Source organism: Syngnathus leptorhynchus, chromosome 6 (assembly GCF_054491065.1).
Source record: "Syngnathus leptorhynchus isolate UIUO chromosome 6, UIUO_Slep, whole genome shotgun sequence".
Lineage (NCBI taxonomy): Eukaryota > Metazoa > Chordata > Actinopteri > Syngnathiformes > Syngnathidae > Syngnathus > Syngnathus leptorhynchus.
In genome coordinates, this window is record NC_141200.1 from 12,800,001 (window position 1) to 12,822,059 (window position 22,059).

Genomic DNA, 22,059 nt, shown 5'->3' on the forward strand with positions numbered 1-22,059 from the left:
AGCTCCAGCGATGCCATTGGCCTGTTTCCTTGGTAACATCTATGCAGAGTGTGTGGATGTCTTGAGAGAGAGTACAGGACCAGTGGGGCTTAAGTTCCACCTACTTTCTGCAGGTAACACGTTTTTGTGCCTATTTCTTAATTCTTTGAAGAAATGATGTGTTTATTTTCAGCCATTGAGAATGAATTATATTAGTAGCCATACAAAAAGAGCTTGAATAGCAAACTGTACTCTATTTATTATCATTACACAGACAGATGTGCACACAGCAGCGGAACACTACAGTATTTGTTTATTCACTCATAATCTTGTTTCGAACGAGTGTGCAGATTTTAGTCCTGGTGTGATGGGTGATGCTAAAGTGAGGTCCTTAGAAAGAAAGATCTACTTTGGAGACCCCTGCCAACAGGTGCTGGGGGCTCTTGGATCCCCACATAAAGTGTTCTACAAGTCTGAGGACAAGGTGTTGAACCTCTGCTTCTTGTTGAACGAAAACACTTCTAATTACTGTGTTGATACTCTGCACGTGACAGTTGATCGTCTCCATCTGTTTTTTTGTTTGTTTTGTTTTACTAGATGAAGATTCACTCTCCATCACCTCACAAACAAGTTTCTTCCAAATGTAACGATTACTTCTTTAACTACTTCACTCTTGGAGTGGTACGTAAGGACTTGGCTGTGTTTTAAGAAGTTGGCATTGCTTTTGTGTCCATATTTTGACAGAATTGTAATATGTAAGGAGAATGGTGATTTTTTTTTTTTTTGCAGGATATCCTCTTTGATTCCACAACTCATCTGGTTAAGAAGTTTGTCCTCCATACCAACTACCCAGGACATTATAACTTCAATATGTAAATACCTTGTCACTTTGGGTATATTTCTTTGTGTTTAGATTATCGTAAAAGTACATTTTTGTACATAAACTCTGTCATTCTGTTCCCTTTTTTTGCACTATAGATACCATCGATGTGACTTTAAAATTCCACTCATTGTGAAGAAAGGTTAGTGACTTGATGCTGTAACGTCACCGTCGGTAATGCTTTTATTTATTCGTTTTGCCCACTTTCTCCATTTGCATTTGCTTTCTGTCTTAGGAGGAGCTGACTCACAAACAGATGACTGCATACTGACTGCTTACAGCAAGGTCGGTCACTTGTAAACAGTTCTCTGAAATTCGATTGAAACAACACGCTCTAAATTAGACTTGGTTTTATGTCTTTCTAAAAATCACAAGATTTCGTACATTTACAACCAAAACTTTGATACGCATTTTCCAGTGGTTTTCTGAGCAATCCTTTCCTGGTTTTAGTGGTCATTAATGTTGCTCCGTGACATCATAGCTTTGTTATTTCCTCTCGCATTCTGACTTGTAAACTTAACACGACGTAATTAGCGTCTGTTTTTTATCATCAGTGGGATCAGGTTCAGGAAGAGCTGGGCCACCCAATGGAAAAGCCTGTTGTGCTTCGTAGGTAAGACTTTTTCTGTGAAATAACACCCAAAAAGTATTTCATATTGCAAGTACATAATTGTCGTAGCGTCACCATGAAAAAGAAAAATCTGGTTAACAGGTCCTCGTCTGCCAACAATACCAACCCCTTTGGCTCTACATTTTGCTATGGATTACAGAGGATGATTTTTGAGGTCAGTCTACTTTGTATGCACTTTGAGTCCGAGTGAATGTCAATGTTTTAGTTGTTATGTCTTTTACTTTCTGTTTATCTTTTCAACTTGCAAACCAAGTGAGATGGAAAAGCTGGAGTCTGATTGGTTGCTTTCACGCACATTTACTGATGTTTACTTGTTGATGCTTGCTCACATCCGTTTATCGCAATTCTCGATTTATGTAGTGTGTATTCAGACCAGAAAAGTCCGCTTGTTTGGTCCGGAACAAAAGCGGGCATTATTTTTTTTCGTTTGGCGCTGTTCCTATTCAGACTACGTTTTGCAAGCAAAGTATATTTTGTAAACAGAATCAGTGCTCCCATTGAACAGTAATGAGCAGGGCGGCACAGACCCGGAAATGGAGGAAAACATGCGATATTTGTGTTGTTGGTTCGGATCTACGCTGTTTGTATTCACACCTGAAGCGAACCGCACCAGAGTTTGTTTGGAAGCGAACCGAGACCAATTGAAAAAGTGGCTCTCAGACTCTCAGTCCGTTTCTTTAATCCGCACCAGGATGCGTGTCATCACATCTGCACAAAAGGTCGGGGCCAGCGTTACAATCGAACCCTGGTCCGTTTAAAGCGGACCAAACAGTCAGGTCTGAATAGACCCGTTATATTTATATTGCCCTTTGAAAGAGAATCAACCGAACTACATCAATTACGAACTGTAGGTCGTGGCTGAAATGCGTTTGCTTTGCACAGTGCGTGGGCTCACCATTAAAGATAAGTGACAAGCTCAGAGCAGATAACAAGCTTCGTCGTCATTTTGTTTTCACCTCATATTTTTTTTTCCTCCAGGTGATGCAGAATAACCACATAGCGTCAGTGACGCTCTATGGTGCTCCACAGATTACCAGTCAAGCCCAACCAGAAGCCGGTTGCAGTAGCTCCCACTGAACCAGAAACCCGACATTGCATTCCACTCTGGCTTATTTTCAGTCCAGTTGAAATCAAGCAAGCCACAAAAACAACACAGCCATCCTTGCATTCAAATCATAAATGGCCCTTCTGGCTTGAAATAATTGCAATGTCCTGTGATGGTGGACTTGTGAAAAACTGCAAACTTGGTTTGATCTTCGGAATCATCATCATCACGCAACCGCACTGCCAGCCGGCAGCTACCGCCTGTCATAAAAAAAAGAAAAATGGAAGATGCCAATCAAACCAGAAAGAACCATCAGATGCTACAGAGGACTGATACACCAAAAGCTGTCCAATCCAAAGGACCAAACCATTCAGTGGCCAGGCCACATGTGATGCCTCTTAAAGCAGAACTATTGCTTTGCCAACGTTACTTCCCAGTACGGCCATAAATGATCCCCTGCACAAATTAGCCTGCCGAATCATCTCCTATCAAATCAACAAAGCACACAGATTACTTGCCAAGTGAGTTCAAAACAGAGGTCAGCATTCTGCCCCCCCCCCCCCTTCCATTTTTTTTTTCTTCTTCTTCTCCACCTCTCTACCAGTAGACATGCACACATGAACTCGGGAGACGGGTTTGTGTCGAAGCACAAATTGGCAACCTCTTTTCTTTATTTTTAGTCCGGGATGTTGGAAGCATTTTTTTTTTCCCCCTTCTTTGTGTGCCCCTGTCTCATTTAACATAGCATCATTATTTCCATGTTCTTTTTCGAATGCCACGCAAATGCACCTCTATACTTGATTATGTTAGGAGAAAGGAAGTTGACAAGTTTGTTTTTTTTATGACTCAATGACCAAGTTTAGTGAGTCGATAGCCCTGTGCTGTGTAGGGTGTGTCAACACAACTTGTGTTACGTTGTCCTTTTTTTTTTTTCTTTTGTGTTACTCTTCAAGTATCCCAGTGATGCATTCTCTTGTTGGTTTAACTGCCAAGTGAACATGCCAAAGGCATTTTGAGCTTATTTTGTTCTAGTTTGCTAACATAACTAACATTTCATCCTCTGCCATTGTGTCTAACAAAAGGTGGATTGCATTCATTTCTACAGCCAGCTGTTTGAATATATATATTATTTTATATACAGCTTAAGGTCCGCCCATATAAGATGACACCGTTGCTCCTCACTAGTAAGACAACTGGAAACACTAGTAGAAGAACTTCTTAACAAGTAGTGTTTTTTCACAACTTTGTGCCACTTTTTGGCCGAGATGTACAAATAACCTTTGATTGTCTTTACTAGTAGGCCCCTGGGGAAAACATATCACTTATTACCCCACCACTTCAAGATTGAATCATTCTGTAAATTCAAAACATTTTTTATGACCCCTCTCAGTCATGTTACAGCCATCTCTCCGTCCCTCTTACTATGTCCCTGTAGATACCTGCTTTGTATTTTTTTTCTGATAATATTTAATGAAATATGAATATTTGTTCAAACTTGCTTTGTTCAAACTGCTGATGCTGCTGACAGTGTTGATGTGCCATGGGAGTGTGTGTGTGTGTGTGTGTTTGTGTGTGTGTGTGTGTGTTTGTGTGTGTGTGTGTGTGTGTGTGTGTGTTTTGAGTCATAACAGCATAGAATCAAGCCTTTATTCCTGAAAAGGACTTTATTTTCTGCCTTTGTTGTATGAATTACGGACATTTGTCCCGTGATATTTGGACTTTATTTTCATAAAATAACACTTTAGAGATCATTTGGGTCATATTTTACTTTGAATTTATTCAGGACTTTATTTTTTTGTGAAAAGTATCTTAATTGTTGGAAGTACTATGGCTGAAATTTATGTTCTGGTTACATTCTAGGTTTTCTCTTTGTGTAGCCCGCATACTCCTTTTTTTTTTTTTTTTTTGTCAATTTGTTTGACCTAAATTTCAAAATGTTTGTTTTTAATTAGTTCTTGTGTGTTATAGTCAATTCAACAAGATGGGCAGCTCGTCATTCCAATACTGTAACATCGCAGTCTATAGATATCTTTTTCCTGAGCTTTTTTTCTTTCGTAATGAAAATTATCAAAATGAATTATAAGTTGCATATTTATTTTTTATTTTTTGAATGACACTTTTATTTTCATGACTTAATTTATCAGTATCAAGTTCTAAGAATGTTTTATTATTTGTCGGGGCATCAATTCAGTGCAAACTGCTGCTGTGTTTGCGCTATGTCATCATAAATGGTCTGGTCCGCATTTTAACTGCAGAGGCAAGCTGGCTGTAATCAGAAATTGAGTTTTTGGTTTCTCAGTTTAAGAATTTGACTGATGCAGAAGAAAATGATTTGCTTAGTGATCTTGGGTTGGATGTCCCCTATTGTAAATGTCTGAGAGTTGTAGTAAAACGTTTCTTGGCAACTTGCTTTGAGAAGAAAGCAGAAAAGAGAAAAACTGCCGAACATATTGTGCCTCATCTCCCACTGAGCCTGTTTTTTGACTAATTGTTATATCCAATGTCAAATAAGAAGAAATCTCCTTGTACATAGAATGTAAATGGAGGATGAAGTGAAATGCAGCATTTTGGTGAATGAATGAATTTCCTATCATAACAGCATCTCACATGCTGCTTTTAATGTGTTCTGTCAATTTTACATTTTGCCTGTTCAGATTGCAGACTGCATTTTTCTACAACACCTCAATGTTTTGTACTTTTTTTTGTTTGACCTCTTTTTGAGTGGCAACCATATCTACATCAACAACTATTTAAGGCTTGCCTCAGAATTTGTACATTTGACTATAAGGTGTCCCAATAGAGGAATCATGTAGGAGTTTTGGTGAGCTCCAACCAGCTTCAAGTGAATGGGTGCATCTCCTCAGGTGGATATATCAGAACAATTAAATGGCAGGTCAATGGGTATTATACATTTTTAATGCAAAGCCTTGTTTTATGTATATTACCTTCCTGTGAACGCTTTGTATTGTCTGTTCTGTTCCCATCACACACCCAACCATTTCCTCTCAAAGTGAATATTGTGGACTCCCTCCGCTATCATTTGAAATCCATTCCTTATAATGAGGCGGTTGAATTGAAACCTGTTAAAATCCTTCAAATGTGATTCTATTTTGAATGCTATTTCTTTGACTGTGCAAGAAGAAATGATACTTGGCATGTTGAATAAAAAGCGCAATAATTATATCATGCAGTGCAAAGGGTGACTGAAAGCTTTGCTTCTCAAAAATGCTTTTGAAGCATTGCTAAATTTGTGCTTGTTGACTTAAAACTGCAAACATGCTACTGAATCCATTTGCACTTTTCAGTTCAATAACATCCAAGATTATTTTCAGTGTGTGATGAGGATATTGATCCCTCCCTCCATAAAAAATAAATAAACAATCTGGATGTGACAACCATTTGAGGTTTTTTTTTCCATGTTACAAATTCACCACAAAAAAAAAGAAATAAAAGGGCATCATTAAACCATCAAATGTGCCGTCAAGGGGATAACACAAACAATAATTCAAAGTCAGTGACTCAGAAACAAACATGACAAAACCACAAGAACATACAAAATAAATGTTCTTTCTCATAAAACACCTGCAGTCACATGATAAAGTCTTTGGGGCACATCACAAGTATTATGTCAGGCATCCAGGTTCCAAATTATTCTTGAAGCTCAGTCAACTATTAGTTCTCAGAGTAGCATTTTTGCAGTGTGTGTTTAGCCAAACATCATGATTACTGGGTGGGACTTCAATTAGTTCATTAACATTTTTTGCAGAGTGTGTGTTTAGCCAAATTGGATGCCACCATAATTAATGTCATTAGTTCATTAACATTTATTCTAATCTAGACACACACTTGACCAGTTATTTTTGAAGAATGTCCATAGGCAGTGACAAAACATTTTTAAGTGAAAATGTCAGTCATTAATTAAACACTAAAAGCATGACTCTTTCCTTAATGCCTATTTGACAGGGGGAAGCATGTTTGTCTATTTTCAATTCATTTTGCCCGTCTGCCAACTTGGATGAGGTGTCATGTGGCTCATCTGTGCTTGGCATCACGGGCCTTTCAAGATGGCCGCAAAGCCTGTCTTATTTTATTCTACATCTTTCCTCCAGATTTTAATCATGTGTGACAAACACTCCCTTCTCTTCATAGTCAGTCTCCCCCTCGCCTTTTAAAACTCCCGTTCGCCACCTGAAGGATCCCGATGTCAATCTGGACCTGTTGTGACAGCTCAGTTTGGGGTCATGCAACAAGTTCCACATGAGCCAGATCTGGGGCACACTGAGGCTATGAACCACCATGAGCTCCCGGTAAAAACACGGGTCGAACGTCTGGAGGTGAGGCGCTGCTGATGGACGCGGAATGCCAAAGGTCCGAAAACCTTGGTGGCGCGATGGCTTGATTCCGATCAGCTGGAGGCACATTCCCAGAAACACGTCATCGATGGGGAACAGCTCCACCTGGAATTTGTGAGAAAATATCAATGTGAAAGAAAAGACAAAAAAAAAAATGACTCGACTTTGTAGCTAGTGGCAAATACTTGTTGACAGGAGGCGCTGAGTCTCCGTGCTGTATAGCCAGACATGACGAAGCCCCCTCCCCCGGCATAAGACGGGTACAAAGCGCTACCGTAGACAAACTCTGGCACGTAGTATTTGGAAGTGCGGCGCCGAATGGGTTTGGCGTTGACGATTATATCCCCAATAAAAAGATCTTCGTTTGACTTTTCACTTTCAAGCATCTCCAGTATGTTCTCCACATTCACATAAACATCAGCATCCCCCTTGAAGATGAACCTAGATGATAGTGACAGACGATAAATGACGATGACTGCGTCTTGCTCGGGTTAGGTCAATCTCGCACTCACTTGACTCGAGGACAGGTGCGGTTGACCCATTCTAGAAAGTGAGTTTCTTTCAGCGTCAAGTTGAAGAAGGTATCTTCAAAGTCCCACAGCAGAATGTCCTCAAAGGTTTGACTCTCGTAGGTCAGCAGCTGATCCCACAGAGGCAAGGCTGTGCGATTTCTAGGGACCCCCAACAGGAAGACAGTGCGGATTGACCTGCCTTCTTTACCCCAGGTCCTACGTACCACCTGAAGGCATTGAAAGTCGAGAGAAATGTTCTTTTTTTTTTTTAAAACAAAAAAGGAATCCATCCAGCAGAGGTCATTGAGGAGGAACATGTGTCAGACAGGGCAGTGATCGTATGATTATAGTAGAAATTAAATCTGCGCTGATGATGGTTGTGATTGGGAATGCCCCTGAGGTGGGATGTGAGTTGGAATATGAATTTACCTGCCGCTTGTCAAAATCTGCAGCTACAGATTTCACTGCGATAAGCATGTGGAGCTCACTGCTTTCTCCAGCTCCTTCAGATTCTCCCAGCTGACATTTCTGCGGTTGATCTATTAGCAGCCGAAAGTTGCGGTTGTCCTTCTCTCGCAGGTAAGCCACAAAGTCAAACGGCGGCAATGTCGGCAGAGGAGCGCCGGTCGTCTTGGTTGGTGTGATGCCCTTCCGTCGGGACTTGGACTTTGCTTTGGATTTGGACTGAGTTTTGGACTTGGGTTGAGGGCGTTTTGACTTGTGTTCACAGGGAGGTAGCTGAAGATCAGAGGGGCTAAATGCATACTGCTCATTTGGACAGATAAGGATAACGGACATTTAAATGAAAACTGAATCAAATCATTACTCAGCTTGTATTTGATATATTATTTAAAGAGGAAGTAAACCCCCAAAATGTATTTGAAATAATATGTTGAATGTCTAAACAGAGCATTCTGACTAATATTGCATTTGTGGAATAAATGAGTTATGTAAAATTCACCCATTTTGAAATGTGTCAGGGGGCAGCCATTTTGCCACTTCCTGAAAATGACATCACGGTCTCAGGTCACAACCAATCATGGCTCAGCTTCAGAAAACTGGCAAGCCGTGTTTGGTTCTGAGACCTAAGACCATATTACAAAAACAAAACATGTGTTTTGACTATTTGGGCTGCACAGAGCATATGATTACAAATCAAATTTTGGTGTTTGTTGACTAGTACAGATATTTCAAAATGTTATTCAAAATCAAAGTTAATTTGTAACTGCCGTTAATTCGTAGATAAGGAGGCCCGATACAAAAATGTACTTTGACTCTTTATCGACCCTTGAATCTTACCTCCGGGGCGTCCTGGGCAACTCTGGCTCTGTTTGTTCCCAGCAGGGTCCGACTGGAGCTGGTGGGACGAAGGATATCCAGCCTCCACGCTGGCTTGTCCCACCCAGAGGACAAAAGGGCCTGGAACGTCATAGTCTCGGTTAGAATGGGAGCTTTGTGCCGGTTAGTGTATTTATGGTATTTGATTCTACCTGTCGCGCATAGAGTAACAGGAAGAAGAGCAGCAGTAGCAGCATCGTGCACATAACATCTCCTTTTACGTAGCACTGTCTTCTCCTCAGCATCACCATTTTCTGGCTTCAATAACACATTCAACAGCGGGTGATGTAGTTAGAGATCTCTTCAGCATCTCTGCTTTTAGGACATCACCATTTGTCCTAGAAAATGTATGATCTCTGTAGGATGTGAGAGTCTGGACAACCATTTAGGTCCATTGCCCTCTTCTCCAGAGCCAGCACAGGCATCCTGACATAAACAAAACAAAGGCACAACAGATGGATCACGGCAATGCAATGTAAAGAAAAAAAGAACCAGATTTTAGTTCAACTCTCAAACAATTTGGCTGGTTATACCAGACATAGGTTACAAGACCGACCTCAGGTGTCAATTTCAGTCCAGTACATGAAACTCTATCTGCTGGATCATTTTGGTACTGCTTGGCTCGAATGGAAAAGGACTCCTGTGAAAAGTGATCAATTCTACTTACTATGCATACTTTTTACTATTTAGCTTCTTGTCAGAGTTGAATATGCTCTTGCATGGCTTTTCCCTATCTTTCACACAATACCCTTCAATCATGTATTTTTCTGTGAAATTTTGCTGTTTGACAAATGAACAAAAATACATCTGACTCACATGCGTATGCATTTCACAGGGTCAGCAGAGGTATTAATGATAATATGAACTCTAAGTAGTCAATTACTGACAACAGTAGTTTTAAAAAAAAATTAAATCTTAGACACATCTATGCCCACTGCTTACCCAAAAAATATACACTCCAGTCTTTCCTTAAACTATATTATTATTGTTTAGAACAGTGATTCTCAACCAGTGTGCAGTGGCACATTAGTGTGCTCTGCATGGGAGGTCATCAGCTCGGTGTGCCGTGGAAAACTAACCATTGTCAGCTATTTTGACCAGAAGTTTATTATTTTATAATATATGCGTCGTTTCTTTATTTATGCCAACCACGTATAGTAAGAGGCAAAAAAAACAAAAGTTCTTCTACTAGACTAGATGGCTGAAGGTATAATTAACCTGTACATATCTACTTTCTGTGAGCCGTTTTATTCAGTGAAATATTTTTCGATACGAATGAAATGTGTGCCTTGGCTCAATATATGTTGAGAAACAAATTTTGCATCAAATGGACTTGTCATTATTAACTGGGAAAAAAAAACGTTATTTTGGACCTTTCTTTCTTTCTCCGAAGCAACATTTGTCACATTGTTTCTCTGTTAATCGTGTTCCCCTAGTATTCACTGCGTTAATCGATATTATTGATAACGTACAAACTATACAACATGTGTACAAATGAAGGGGGCGTGTCTGCAGTTATATAAGTGAATACAGCATTTATATTCGCGTGCCGAATATTTAGTTAACTTGTCAACATAATATTGTTAGAGGACCACTTCTAAATGTATATAAGTATATGTAACATGTCATGTCTAATTATCACGTACGTAGAATAGTTTAACGTGAAAGTCTGAAAAACACGCACAATTCAATATTTTTGCTGTTTTACAACGTCAATAACCATTGTCTTTTATAATACAGGTAATTTTAAATGGAATGTAAGAATAACATATAAAACTAGTTCATTCAAACTTACCCGAGAAAGGAGGAGGTAGGACAAACTGGAAACATCTGTACGTACTGCGTCTCACTGGTACTTTTGTTGCCTTCAAGTGCTATGGGAAATATGCATTTCATTATTTTTCTGATATAAACTGCATTGCAGCTCCCTCGCTAACATGTCGTTATGAATTGTGAAATACAATGTTTAAAGTAAGTATAGTCATGAAACTGGAAAGTGAATTTGTTTAATATCACTGGCAAATATTTAAACTTGCTATAAATGTAGTGGTGGGATTTGGTTGTCAGGACAGGAAATTAAGGGGAGGACGTGAAGGCAGCATCTTCTGAAACCTAACCACGTGGCTAAAATTTGAAGGAACAGCCAAGACTGAGGCAGACACAGCAGAATGGGGGTTGGTGTGGTCTATGTGGGGAGAAAGCATTGTGGGGAAAAAGAAATGTGGACTTTCATGCAAAATAGCACATCCATCCCAACAATTTATTTTTTAGTAAAGAAGGATAGAACTCTCATAGTATTAGTCAAAGTGACGATGAGGAGCTTCTCACAATGAGCAAGAGTGATGATAATTTATGACTGCATTCTTTAGTCTACTTGAGGGCTTTAGGTCCATTAAATAGTTCTGCTTTTGTGACAAAACCATATGTGGTACACAGAATATATAGCTTTGTGTTCACAAAAGTTTTAAATGAGAGAAAAGGGAGAATATTCATCCATGTATTCAATTTTGTACTTCAGCATTCCCAGAGTACTCCAAAATGCAAATCACAAAGAACACAGTTAATTGCCCGACCAACATCGTACAATATGCTTGAGAGGGTCGATGGGTGGTTTAGATCTGAACCACCTCGAGGTAAATAACCTGGACAGAATTCAAATACCATTTGATAGCTGACTACTAATGTATGGACTCTCTGAATGTACGTATTTTCCCTGTGATTCCACCTTTGTAGTTCACATTACAGGTGGAAACACATTTTGAAAATGGTTATCGTTGTTTCCTTTTTTTTAACATGGTAAAAAGAAACTGGCATTTGAACGAGGTACGTTTTATATGCTATTCGCTCTGTGTGAATGTAACATCAACAGTTTAATTGCCCCCAACTGCACTATTAATGGTTGTTTACCTTCTTTGTTCATGATGCATAAAGTGTGCTGGTGGACACAATGTAGATACCAGAAAGTCTGGCTGGTCCAGTGCAGCTGTGCCATGTCACATGTGATTCGCAGATGTTGAGTAAACAAAAGAGGAAAGCCAACGAAGGAGGAGAAGGCTAATGAGTTTGCTGTCTTTTTTAGAGGACACATTGCTTTGGTTATGCACAGTAATCCCAATGTCCATCCAGCAGTTGGAGAAAACTGCTGAGTGAGCCAGATCATCGGAAAGACACATATTTCCTTCGTAATGCCCCGTCAAAGTCATGGAAGAGTTACGCAAAACTTAAAACAATGGTTAATTTAATCTTCACAAAAAGGACATTGACATAATTTAGAAAGAGTAAACACATCATCATCTGTGACACTGAAGTCATTTATGTTTTCTTTGGCTACAAACACGGAGCAAAAATGCAACAATGTTCCCAATGGGTCTAAAAACATTACTGAGTCGGTAAAACAGTCATAGCTGGCTTTTGTTTGTTTTTTTGTGGTAACACAAACATGACAATTTGAGCCATGACTAGACATTTTTTATCAATGTGCAACAGAATCTGGAACCTGGCACACTCTTGAACTCACTAATAACTTTTAAACCTCATTTCAATTGCTCATTCCAACTCAAAAGTCCCTCATGTGACAACAGACACATGTTTTTGACATAGCTGGAATAAGAAAAAAAAAAGTTCGGAATTGAAGTTGATAATGCTAGTTCATGTATCTCAATATATCATAGCAATGACAATGCATATAAGACAGCTATAGGCTGGGGATACATTCACAGTGTAACAGTCCGGCCGGATGTTTTAAAAATTCGGTTTTTGGGTTATTTTCTCCATTGTCACATTTGAATACAATATTTTGAATGTTTGGAATGACAAATGAATAGATTTCCCCACAAACATTTTGTTCTTTGATTGTGTTTGAATTCTATGGCAGTGGTAATACTACATACTGTGTCTTTGAAATATTTAGTACTTCCCACTCAGAAATAATAAATAATGTGATTTGATAGTCAGTATTACCTTGACAGTTAAATGCCATTCCTGTAAAACACAGTTTTCTATTCTAGCTGCTGTCTCATACACGCCATACTGATGGACTAGCTACACACAGGACTTGACTGACATGGATGGCTCTTCGCAATCCAATTTTGAACTGCCAAATTATATTTGTCATTTAATTTGTTTGATTCATTATCATTATCATTATTGTATGCATGTTTTGTGTTCAGAGTTTCTTTTACTAATTGTGATTTGCACTTGGGACAGTGTTGAGTTTACTTGATTTGTTGCACTGAGGACTCGTTTGGCTGAGGCACTTCCTGTTGGTGATGTACATGCTGTCACCGTTTGGAGCAGAGATGAAAGTGCAGCTGGAATTGCCGAGATGTCAATCCTGCTGCGGTGACTTGTTATCAGCATCATCCAAGTCAAATAGGTGCTTATTGGTCATCGAAGAGAAGAGCATGTTTGCGTTCCAAGGGCGTCTGTGAAGATTTGGACTCATTTTAGAGGAAGTAGCAGATACCTTAGATGCCAATGTAGAACGAGTCAAATTTAAATGATCTACAATGGCATCGAAGAAGAAGATTGTGCACTGTAAAAGAATCAGAAACCTGCAAGTGAGAGGGATATTCTCCATGGACAAAATCACAGTTCCAACCACAAACTCTGTACTGTCTCAGGTGCAAATCACAATTAGTAAAAGAAACTCTGAACACAAAACTTGCATACAATAAGAATAATGATAATAATAATAAATCAAACAAATTAAATGACTAATATAATTTGGCAGTTAAACAATCTAGCACATATTCAAGCCTTGTATCACTTTCAAGAGGCAGCCACGCCAGCTCTCATGACTCTCAAGAGCGCATTGACGTTATTGCTCTTGATGGCGTCCCGGCATGCTGAAATGACTTGGTTCTTTGGTTTACCCACTGAAAGACAAGCACAGAAAGAAAATGTAAAAGTACTTTTGAAGGGTAATAGTCGCTCATATTTATTTGTTTTCTACCTAGATTATATACAAAAGCTTTCATTATTTCATATTTGAAGGATCATTAATTGTACAGCACACAATGATATACGGGCAGCCTACCTCTGAGTCGACCAGCTCGCTGGATGGCCTGGTTGACAGACTTGAGACAAGCCAGCAGAGCATTGTGATTATTCGAGCGAATTTTATACTCGCTGAGAAGATCTCGGTTCAGATCGTATAGCTCTCTGTAACGCTTCTTCATGGAAGTCCTGCCAAAGACAAAGAGGCTCAAAGTCACAGCGCAGATATGGACGAGGAATGACCAACAAATTGATAAACAATCAGACTGATCTGGCTGGGACATCAAATATGTTATGGAAGGCTACTCAGTTGAATTGCTGTGTCGCCTATGAATGGAAAGTCAACAGTTAGCGCTGGAGCAATTGATAATAAAAACACTATAATAATAAAAGGTAAATGTAAGTATGAAGATTGGATCTTGAAGTCAGGTAAAATCACACTTTAGTAATAATTCTTTTTGAAGGATAGGCATTACACATTTAAATAGGATTTGGTAGAATCCTAAGCAGAGAAGAGAAAAAGGCAACACGGTGATGCAGTGTACAATGAGAATATGAATGGCAGATTGGAACTCACATGTCACCCATCAAGCGAGCATCCTCTGCTTGCACTAGCATGCTCTTGATGAAGTTGGAGTGGTCAGCCATTTCCGTAGTTAACTTCTGATGGACTGCATGGAACTCATCCACCTAGTGGATACATTTAAGGATGTTTAATTACAAGACAGCAACTAGACAGCGCTTTAGGAATAGAATTGATTAATAGACACCCATGACCTTTGGGAGTTAGTGAAAAGAAATAAACTGTATTTGATTTTTTTTTTCTTAAAGTCAAACCTCAGTGAGTGTGGTTTGAAGATCCTCAAAATAAGTTGGGAAGTCTGCCTCTGCTGACAGTTCCTCTATAGCCAGGAAAGAGGCTAGTGATTGGACCAGATCGCCCGCCAGGTCGATATCGTCTGTTTGCAGAGTGATCTAATACCCACAATTCATAAGTATTACTAAATAGATTTGTATATTATTCTTATAATTATTGAAACATAATAATGCACCACAGAAAAGGGACAGATTCAGAATGAGTGCAAAATATTACCCTAGAAAAATTTACTTGTATCTCTGACTAAAGAAAATCCTAAATATTTGTGTAATCAGAGAACTGCTGTGTTTTATTCAACAGGGAACATCACATAGTTCTAAGAGGTGGATCATTATTTTGCTTGACTAAATGCCCAACATAAATATGCCATCTCCAAAAAAATATATAATCTTCCATCAATATTTTACAAGCGCCTTACCTGTCCATTAGAGGCCATACTGATGGACAGCAGTCCACCTCCCCGGAGTGAACTAAATGTAACGTCAGGACTATCTACTCCCACAGGCAGCAGGAAGTTTTGGTTCAACCACATTGCGACCTATACTCACATGCACACAAGTTAGTTCAACCAACCCTGAGGTTTGGATTCTCTGTGAAGAGAGTTTTGATATACCCGTTGTGGCCGGTCATTGATGGTGAACGTGACTCTTCCGGTGGGAGCAGGAGCTGAGGGTTGGACTGCAATGTCATACATGGAGAAACGCGGCAGCTGTCGAGTGATTTCAAACACGTGAAACTGAGTGCTGGGGGGGTGCAAACAAAAGCAAGTTGTGTGGTAAGAGACAGGAAAAAACTGTAATGTTACTTTCATTTTATTTCAGAAGAATGTAGTATATATAAAAAGGAATATTTCAAGTTCATATAGTACCTATGTATTCATTTTCTGTTACACTTTTCCAATACTTGATTAATCCTACAAATTGACTGCAGCGAAACCAAGATAATTCAGCAAACCTATGCCAATGGCTCTGTTGTCACCTAAAAAATACTTTTTTTTTTTCCTCAGAGAGTTACTGAACCTAGTTACTACTGACAACTGATGTAAGATAAGGCAACTAAAATCTCTCCCTCATTCAAAAGCCGAGTATAACAATGTGACAACAAAGCAAGTCCAATCTACCTGGTTCTGCCACCGACAAATGCTTTGATGTGCAGATCTACTGGTATGTCTTTAGGAGGGACGATGGGGACTCGAACACAACCTGACAGGTTCTGGACACTGGGGTGAACAACATGGCTCTCACCCTCAAAAATACCCTCTGCAAAGATGAGTACTGCGCGGATTATGGTTTCTGGAGGAGGGAAATAAAGGATTGAAAGAAAGAATATTTATGCATAACATTCTTAGTTGTGTGCTACTGGATGATACCATTTGGTGTTGTGATGCTGAGCTCCACATGGGCTTTTTGGACCTCAGTTCCAGCTTGTACTGTGAGAGCTGTTTGGAGTTGAGTGTTGGCTGGAATCCCACCTGTGCTGTCCGACACACCCTGAAACAACAGGACAGCTGTTGGGAATCATAACATGGGACAATTAAAAGTTATATGCTTGTCATCAAGAATTCTAAACTGTGTTCCCAATTAATATGAAGTGAGGTTTTTGTATGAAACATAAATGCTGTTGAACCAATGACTGAATGACTGGTAAAAAGATACAGCTGGATAGAAGAAAGATGTTTATAATTGCTGGACTCAGTAGAATACCACAAACCTCTCTCAAGCTGCACATGCAGCCTGCATTTTATAAAACTGCATGGAGGCCACCCTGAACTGAAACCCACAATATATAAGATCTGGAGAGCAGACCCTATTTTTTGTGGGAAATGCGTATTGGAGGTTCATCAGCGGTTTTTTTTAAACAATATTTTTTCAGGCTTGTCCCGCCATTGCATTTAAATAGGAGGATATTTTTGCAGGTCACCTTGGTCCCTATCCCTGCGATTACCGAGGGTCAACCATAATGCTATTTTACTATTTTCTGCCAGAGTATAAAAGCATCTAGATTTGATTCAGAACAACACACTATCCCATCCTGCAATGAACACTATGGACGTCTATGCACATAAAAGGAGGCGAAGTAAGGGTGAAGACACCTCAATTCTATTATGAAACAGTGGAGCATTTTATAGTGATGCATTTATGAGGGTACGAGAGAATATATCTCAAAAGAGCAAATCCTCAAAGCATGGCAAACTTGACCTGTTTTTTTCTCAATTATCTGTCCACATAGCACTAATTACTAGTTTCAGGGCTTTTAACTTTGTTCTTTGTTCATTGTCATTCTTGAAGGTCATTCATTCATTCGTTCGTTCATTCATTCATTCATTCATTCATTCATTTATTTATTTATTTATTTGATAAATTATCATTTACAGAACACTGCCGCCTTTATTTACAAGTCTGTTTTGTTCTGTGACCATGCTGGTAACTCAAAACACTTGCATCGCAAATCAAATTTCCCCATTAAAAAGATATTATTGATAAATAATTCGCTGTCACTCGACAAAAAAAAATCAGCAAAAGGAAACATAGCTCTACAGTATAGTACATAGTAGAAAAAATATAGTAATGATTTGATAGAATGTAAAGAATTAAATGATTTGTGCATGTGCTTCAACCACTTGCACCTCAACAGTACCAAGTCCAAGGAAATGATGGTGGACTTCAAGAGGTATATTATCAACGAACATACAGTAATACCAAAGACTCAGTCAGTGACTCAGTCAGCGACTCAGTCAGCTGCAGTAATATTATGTAATTACAGTAAAATTGTTATTTTTTGGAGAGGATGAAGAATATATGTCTCTGAGTATTCTTACACTGTATTGTCTGTCTACATGTGTTGCTGCACTGTTTGTGTTCCAATACACATACTAGCTTAAGGGGTTATAACGACTGCAACATCAATGTTTGTTTTGTCCCTCATTGATGGCATTCTGCATTAAATTTGAGAAAAGAAATACAAAAAGCCAAGTGATGGCTTGTATTTAACAAAACTATATTATACGTACTGTATTGGCCCGAATATAAGACGACCCCCTCTTTTTCAAGGCTCAAGTTTGAAGAAATACTTTTTGAACAACAAATTTCATTTTTATACAGAAAATAATGACTGTACATCTGAAATAAATGATTATAACAATATATTCGAGAGAAAAAGCATGTTATTTCGCCTCATTCAAATCATGCAAAAACTGTCTATCACATCTTAATATCTGAACATTTAAATATGTGAACTAAAGTGCAATCACATTTGTAAATGAATGGCTTCTGGTTTTTGAAATGTAAATAAACCTACTGTTTCTCCATTTTCTGTTATCTCTTCTCTTATTTTCTTTTCTTTCTTACTGCTATTTTTTATTTTTCTTCTTCATGCTACTGCAATTTTTATTTTTCTTCTTCGTGATAGGGGTTCGCTTTGGCCTGGGGAGTTAAGGAGAGATATCTGGCGCCATCAAGCGTTGTGAATGGGTATAATGTCTAGACCCCGAATATAAAACGACCCCCATTTTTTCAGTCTTATTTCAATGCAAAAAACACCATCTTATATTCGGGCCAATACGGAAAATATATTACTGTCTATAAAGAAATTAGATGTACCTTTGCATTCTCTTCATAATTGCGGAGCTCCAGCAATAGATTCTGTTTGCGATGACTGAGCTCTCTAATGAGGTCCTGTTCAGCACTGGAGTCCATGAGATTGCCTTTCAGCTCTTTTCCAGCAGGCAGGTAGCCACGGACTGCAAGATACATGGCAAAAATGAATAAACATTACACTCCAAGCTTAAAGAGGCTTTTCACTGCAATTGTTTTCACGCTTAAATTCACTCAAAAAGAACACGCAGCAAACCTTCTCCCTCTACAGAGGCACAAATGAGTTGCTTCTGCCCATCCAATCTATAGTCTCCCTCAACTACTCCGGCAATAGAGGATGAGAAGTTGTCTCTGAAAATGACTTCGCCTGTGCGGTCACTTCGAGCGTCAATCTGGAACAACAAAGGAATGTGAGCAAAAAAGGTGGTGATGAATACATGAATGTTTTCTGTAACATTGATTTATTAGTGCAGGGTCATCTAACACTAAAATGCTGACCTTTCCATTGGACCAGCCAGTGATGAGCTCCACAACCCCATCAGCGTTCAGGTCAAAGGCGTGGATGCTCATTGCATGATTTTTTGACTACATTGAAGAAAAAATTAAAGCAAGACAATGACTAAAATGAATTAAAGAAACATTTTATTGTATTACAAATATTCATGATCATAAAAGAGCCACTGATTCTGAATGGTAAAAAGGGACTCAGAATGCACGAAGAGGAATTAGTGGGGGTGACAAACGAATAGTCTGAGCATATAAAATATTTAGGAATTTTCAATGTTTACATCAGTGTTTGTAGTAATAAAGAAACAAGAAAGCATTATTCAAATGATTTTAGTCAATTACCTTGATCCTCCAGTACCGAGAGTTGCGATCATAGACTCCCACAGTGCCATTGGCCAGGGCGTAACCAAACCGGCTGCTGTGCATGTGACACAGTGCTGTTACTGTCTAAACGCAAAAAAAGAGAAATGTGAAATAATATACATATTAACACTTTTCTTATTGACACTTATAAATGGAAATATATGATTACTGGTTTGGTCAGAAACATGTCAGAAGAAACCGCAAAAAAACACAAAGATGTAGATTTTTTTCTTCAAAAGTAAATGCAAATGTTTTATGTTTTGATTCAACACAAAGATTAAGAAGCACGACAAAAATCCGAAATTTAGATCCTTAAATTCAGATTTGTACAATTTTACAACATCAAACTAGGTCACAAAACTATTCATCAATTATCAAAAATTATTATTGATTTTTTGATAATCGATTAGATCATCAAAATAAAATAAAAACATTGACTTAATTATATTAAGTGAGTAGTTGGTTGAGGACTATCATCAAAATGTTTTGCCGTGTACTGTACTAGTGACAATTTACTTGCATTAGTAACTTGACATTATCATTGTATCATATGTACGTGAATATCTCTAATCCTTTTAATGAATTGCCTTTGATTCATCCCATTTCAAAGGGAGCCAGTTACCTCATTTTCAGTCATCTCAGACACAAGCTCATCCTCTTTGAAAACCCTGATATCAAAATCTTCAGATCCAACCAGGAGCTGCAACAAGTCCCACAACAAACACAACTTTAGTCATTGAATTAACTGTTAACTGTTTTCATTAACTGTTTTTTTTTTTTTTTAAATAAATTACAATCCAAACACAAAGGCAATGGCGGTGTTTCGCCTTGGCTTACCTCATTTTTGCCATCCCCAGTGAAATCACAGAGCACAAGCGATCTCACATTATCTCCTGTTACCTTGAAAAGACATACAAGGTAGCATAGTGTAAATTCTAAAATAAGGTACTAAATAATCACTCTCAAATCTGAAAACGCATTTTAAATATAAAAATGTATTGATAATTTATTTTCTCACTACATTTATTGAATCAAACAGTATTGGAGTGAGTAGATTATATCTCAGTTCTTACAGTCCAGAAGAGGTCATTGCCCAGGCAATCAAAGCCTTGTATAGCACAGTTCCCTCCAATGATGGCAAGAGGACTCGGGATGTCCCCAAGTTTTCCCAGGACGATTGCATTGGCCCCATCGGACACCTATACACACACACACGGGTACAAAGAGAAAAGACAAAACAAATGTAGACCAGAAACAACATTAAATAACCTGATCTATGTGCAGAGTCGCAGATTTAATCAATATATAAGCAACTCAACAACAAATTCAGGAAAAAGCATTCACTAATCGTAACAACAATTCAGTGGGAATGCACTAAACAATAGCTAAAAGGTACAATACACCAGGCAAATGTATGGACAACACACTTTCTTACGCAATAAATGAAAAAACGTATGCAAACCTTTGACTGACCTGCAGAAGCTACGAATGAGATCCAGTGATATAAATGAGCATAATAATAATAATGATTAAAATACTCAGTTTCCTTTGATACTTAGAGAGGAGTTTTGATTCTTGACAACGATTTTGTCACTATTTTTGTATCTCATTAGACTGTCCCAAATGAAGCATTTGGTAAGTGTGCAATTTTTTTGTCCATGGCATTTGTTCCAGCGCCTATGTCCTCAAAGTTTATTTTACTAACCTCTTTGTAGAAGATATCGGTATTGTCATGGACGTCATAAGCCAGCAGGTTGGTCTGAGATCCCACCAACAGTGTGTCACCGGCAGTGTTTGTGCCAAGAGTACCTGCAGTCAGACAAGTGACTGCCTGGTTGATGTTAAGTAAAGATACATCTGAATCTTCAGTGCTTTGGCTTAGTCGGTGAGATGCAGGTTTTGGAGCACGAGTGTGAGGGTTGTGTATAAAAACCTTGTAGAGAAAACAAAAAGTTACTGGCTGGAATGAAGACATTTATACTATGAAAATCTGAGTTTCAATCTGAAATAATGGACAATTTAGAGTCTTTGCTTGACCCTTATCATATATGTTTGGGGGATGAAGGAGGAAGTGGTAAGTAGGATAACATACAAACTCCACACCAAGGTTCAAACATGGGGCATCTTGACTATGACATGAGAGGAGCAAACCACTACTCCATTGTGCAGCCCAAAATCTTACAAATGGGGTTTTCATTTTTACCTTTCCAGCTTGTGTGGCTGCAGTGAGGCACGGGTGGACGCCATCAAATTTTCCCAACGTCACCATGCGAGGGTTTATTTTATGGCTCAACTTGAGAGTGAATATGGGGACCAACATGATGCATACGCTCCCTCCTAAACAATTAAAAACAATCACACGTACACTTTTGAGGTTTGTTAGTGAAAGCTGTGGAAGAATAAAATAAAAATATATTTTTTACTACATAAATGTAATAGATTAGGAACATATGTTATCAAATGACAATGCGTGATTTTGCAACACTAATGTAATTACGAGCTTTGCCAGAGGCACCAGAGTTCTGTTGCCTAGCAACAAAAAGTGTGAAGCCAAAGCTCGTTCGACTGGCGATAATCTCCCGTCGTTTGGTCAACAAGAATGCTATTTTTATACTTAACAAAACCCGTGCATTGCTCTTTGCTGTGTCCCAACAGGGTATCAATACCAAATGCAAAAATAAATATTTCAAGAAAGCAACGTTGCCGTTTACCTTAGCTGGTTAAAGGGGTTAGCATAAGGAGCTAAAAGCACAACGCAACTTAAGTGTATCTGGAAACCAACAAACACCACGACACAAATAAAAAAATGACATACCTAAATAAAATAAAACCATAAGGTATATTTACCTGGCGCCCAATTCGATTAAAAAAAATCAAACGGGATTCAGCAGAAAAAGTACAAGATTTGCTAGTCGGTATCCACAGCCACTTCCGATATCATGTTTTCAAAATAAATGAGCTTGTACGACCACCCAGAAACAGTA

At 38.6% G+C, this 22,059-nt stretch overlaps 3 protein-coding genes across 3 annotated transcripts in view; 1 reads left to right on the top strand and 2 right to left on the bottom strand.

The window, feature by feature from the left end:
- Positions 1 to 5,967, top strand: part of phaf1 (phagosome assembly factor 1) — a 10,968-nt gene extending 5,001 nt beyond the window's left edge. Inside the window, exons 8-16 of the mRNA XM_085914120.1 lie at positions 1 to 113; positions 330 to 463; positions 577 to 660; positions 769 to 851; positions 958 to 1,001; positions 1,095 to 1,144; positions 1,414 to 1,472; positions 1,572 to 1,644; positions 2,469 to 5,967. Coding sequence (XP_085770246.1) covers positions 1 to 113; positions 330 to 463; positions 577 to 660; positions 769 to 851; positions 958 to 1,001; positions 1,095 to 1,144; positions 1,414 to 1,472; positions 1,572 to 1,644; positions 2,469 to 2,567 — 739 coding nt within the window. The 3' untranslated portion in view covers positions 2,568 to 5,967. The remainder of the gene's footprint in view (positions 114 to 329; positions 464 to 576; positions 661 to 768; positions 852 to 957; positions 1,002 to 1,094; positions 1,145 to 1,413; positions 1,473 to 1,571; positions 1,645 to 2,468) is intronic.
- On the bottom strand, positions 5,233 to 9,309 carry b3gnt9 (UDP-GlcNAc:betaGal beta-1,3-N-acetylglucosaminyltransferase 9). The gene is made up of 8 exons (XM_085914119.1): positions 9,294 to 9,309; positions 9,068 to 9,163; positions 8,890 to 8,995; positions 8,699 to 8,818; positions 7,829 to 8,137; positions 7,400 to 7,626; positions 7,073 to 7,328; positions 5,233 to 6,992 (listed from the first exon to the last, which is right to left on the bottom strand). Exons 3-8 carry the CDS (start codon positions 8,986 to 8,988, stop codon positions 6,648 to 6,650), a joined length of 1,356 nt encoding a protein of 451 aa, XP_085770245.1. The 5' UTR covers positions 8,989 to 8,995; positions 9,068 to 9,163; positions 9,294 to 9,309; the 3' UTR covers positions 5,233 to 6,647.
- Positions 9,310 to 13,466: 4,157 nt separating this feature from the next.
- Positions 13,467 to 21,996, bottom strand: bbs2 (Bardet-Biedl syndrome 2). Its single transcript, XM_085914118.1, has 18 exons — positions 21,923 to 21,996; positions 21,279 to 21,412; positions 20,781 to 21,008; positions 20,149 to 20,274; positions 19,913 to 19,975; positions 19,698 to 19,775; positions 19,055 to 19,159; positions 18,704 to 18,790; positions 18,462 to 18,597; positions 18,212 to 18,351; positions 15,982 to 16,102; positions 15,733 to 15,904; positions 15,226 to 15,355; positions 15,031 to 15,150; positions 14,573 to 14,710; positions 14,313 to 14,425; positions 13,776 to 13,924; positions 13,467 to 13,614 (listed from the first exon to the last, which is right to left on the bottom strand). The coding sequence occupies exons 2-18, from the start codon at positions 21,393 to 21,395 to the stop codon at positions 13,508 to 13,510; spliced, it is 2,130 nt and encodes a 709-aa protein (XP_085770244.1). The 5' UTR covers positions 21,396 to 21,412; positions 21,923 to 21,996; the 3' UTR covers positions 13,467 to 13,507.
- Between the last annotated feature and the right edge of the window lie 63 nt (positions 21,997 to 22,059).

Excerpts from the sequence above, each read along its gene's own strand:
- b3gnt9 (XM_085914119.1), bottom strand. The coding sequence starts at position 8,988 with ATGGTGATGCTGAGGAGAAGACAGTGCTACGTAAAAGGAGATGTTATG. Across the intron at positions 8,819-8,889 it reads TGTTACTCTATGCGCGACAG|GCCCTTTTGTCCTCTGGGTG; the intron begins GTAGAATCAAAT and ends ATGACGTTCCAG. Across the intron at positions 6,993-7,072 it reads TCAGCGCCTCCTGTCAACAA|GTGGAGCTGTTCCCCATCGA; the intron begins GTATTTGCCACT and ends CACAAATTCCAG.
- bbs2 (XM_085914118.1), bottom strand. The coding sequence starts at position 21,395 with ATGTTGGTCCCCATATTCACTCTCAAGTTGAGCCATAAAATAAACCCT. Across the intron at positions 21,009-21,278 it reads CAGCCACACAAGCTGGAAAG|GTTTTTATACACAACCCTCA; the intron begins GTAAAAATGAAA and ends TTTCTCTACAAG. Across the intron at positions 14,426-14,572 it reads TTCAAACCACACTCACTGAG|GTGGATGAGTTCCATGCAGT; the intron begins GTTTGACTTTAA and ends TGTATCCACTAG.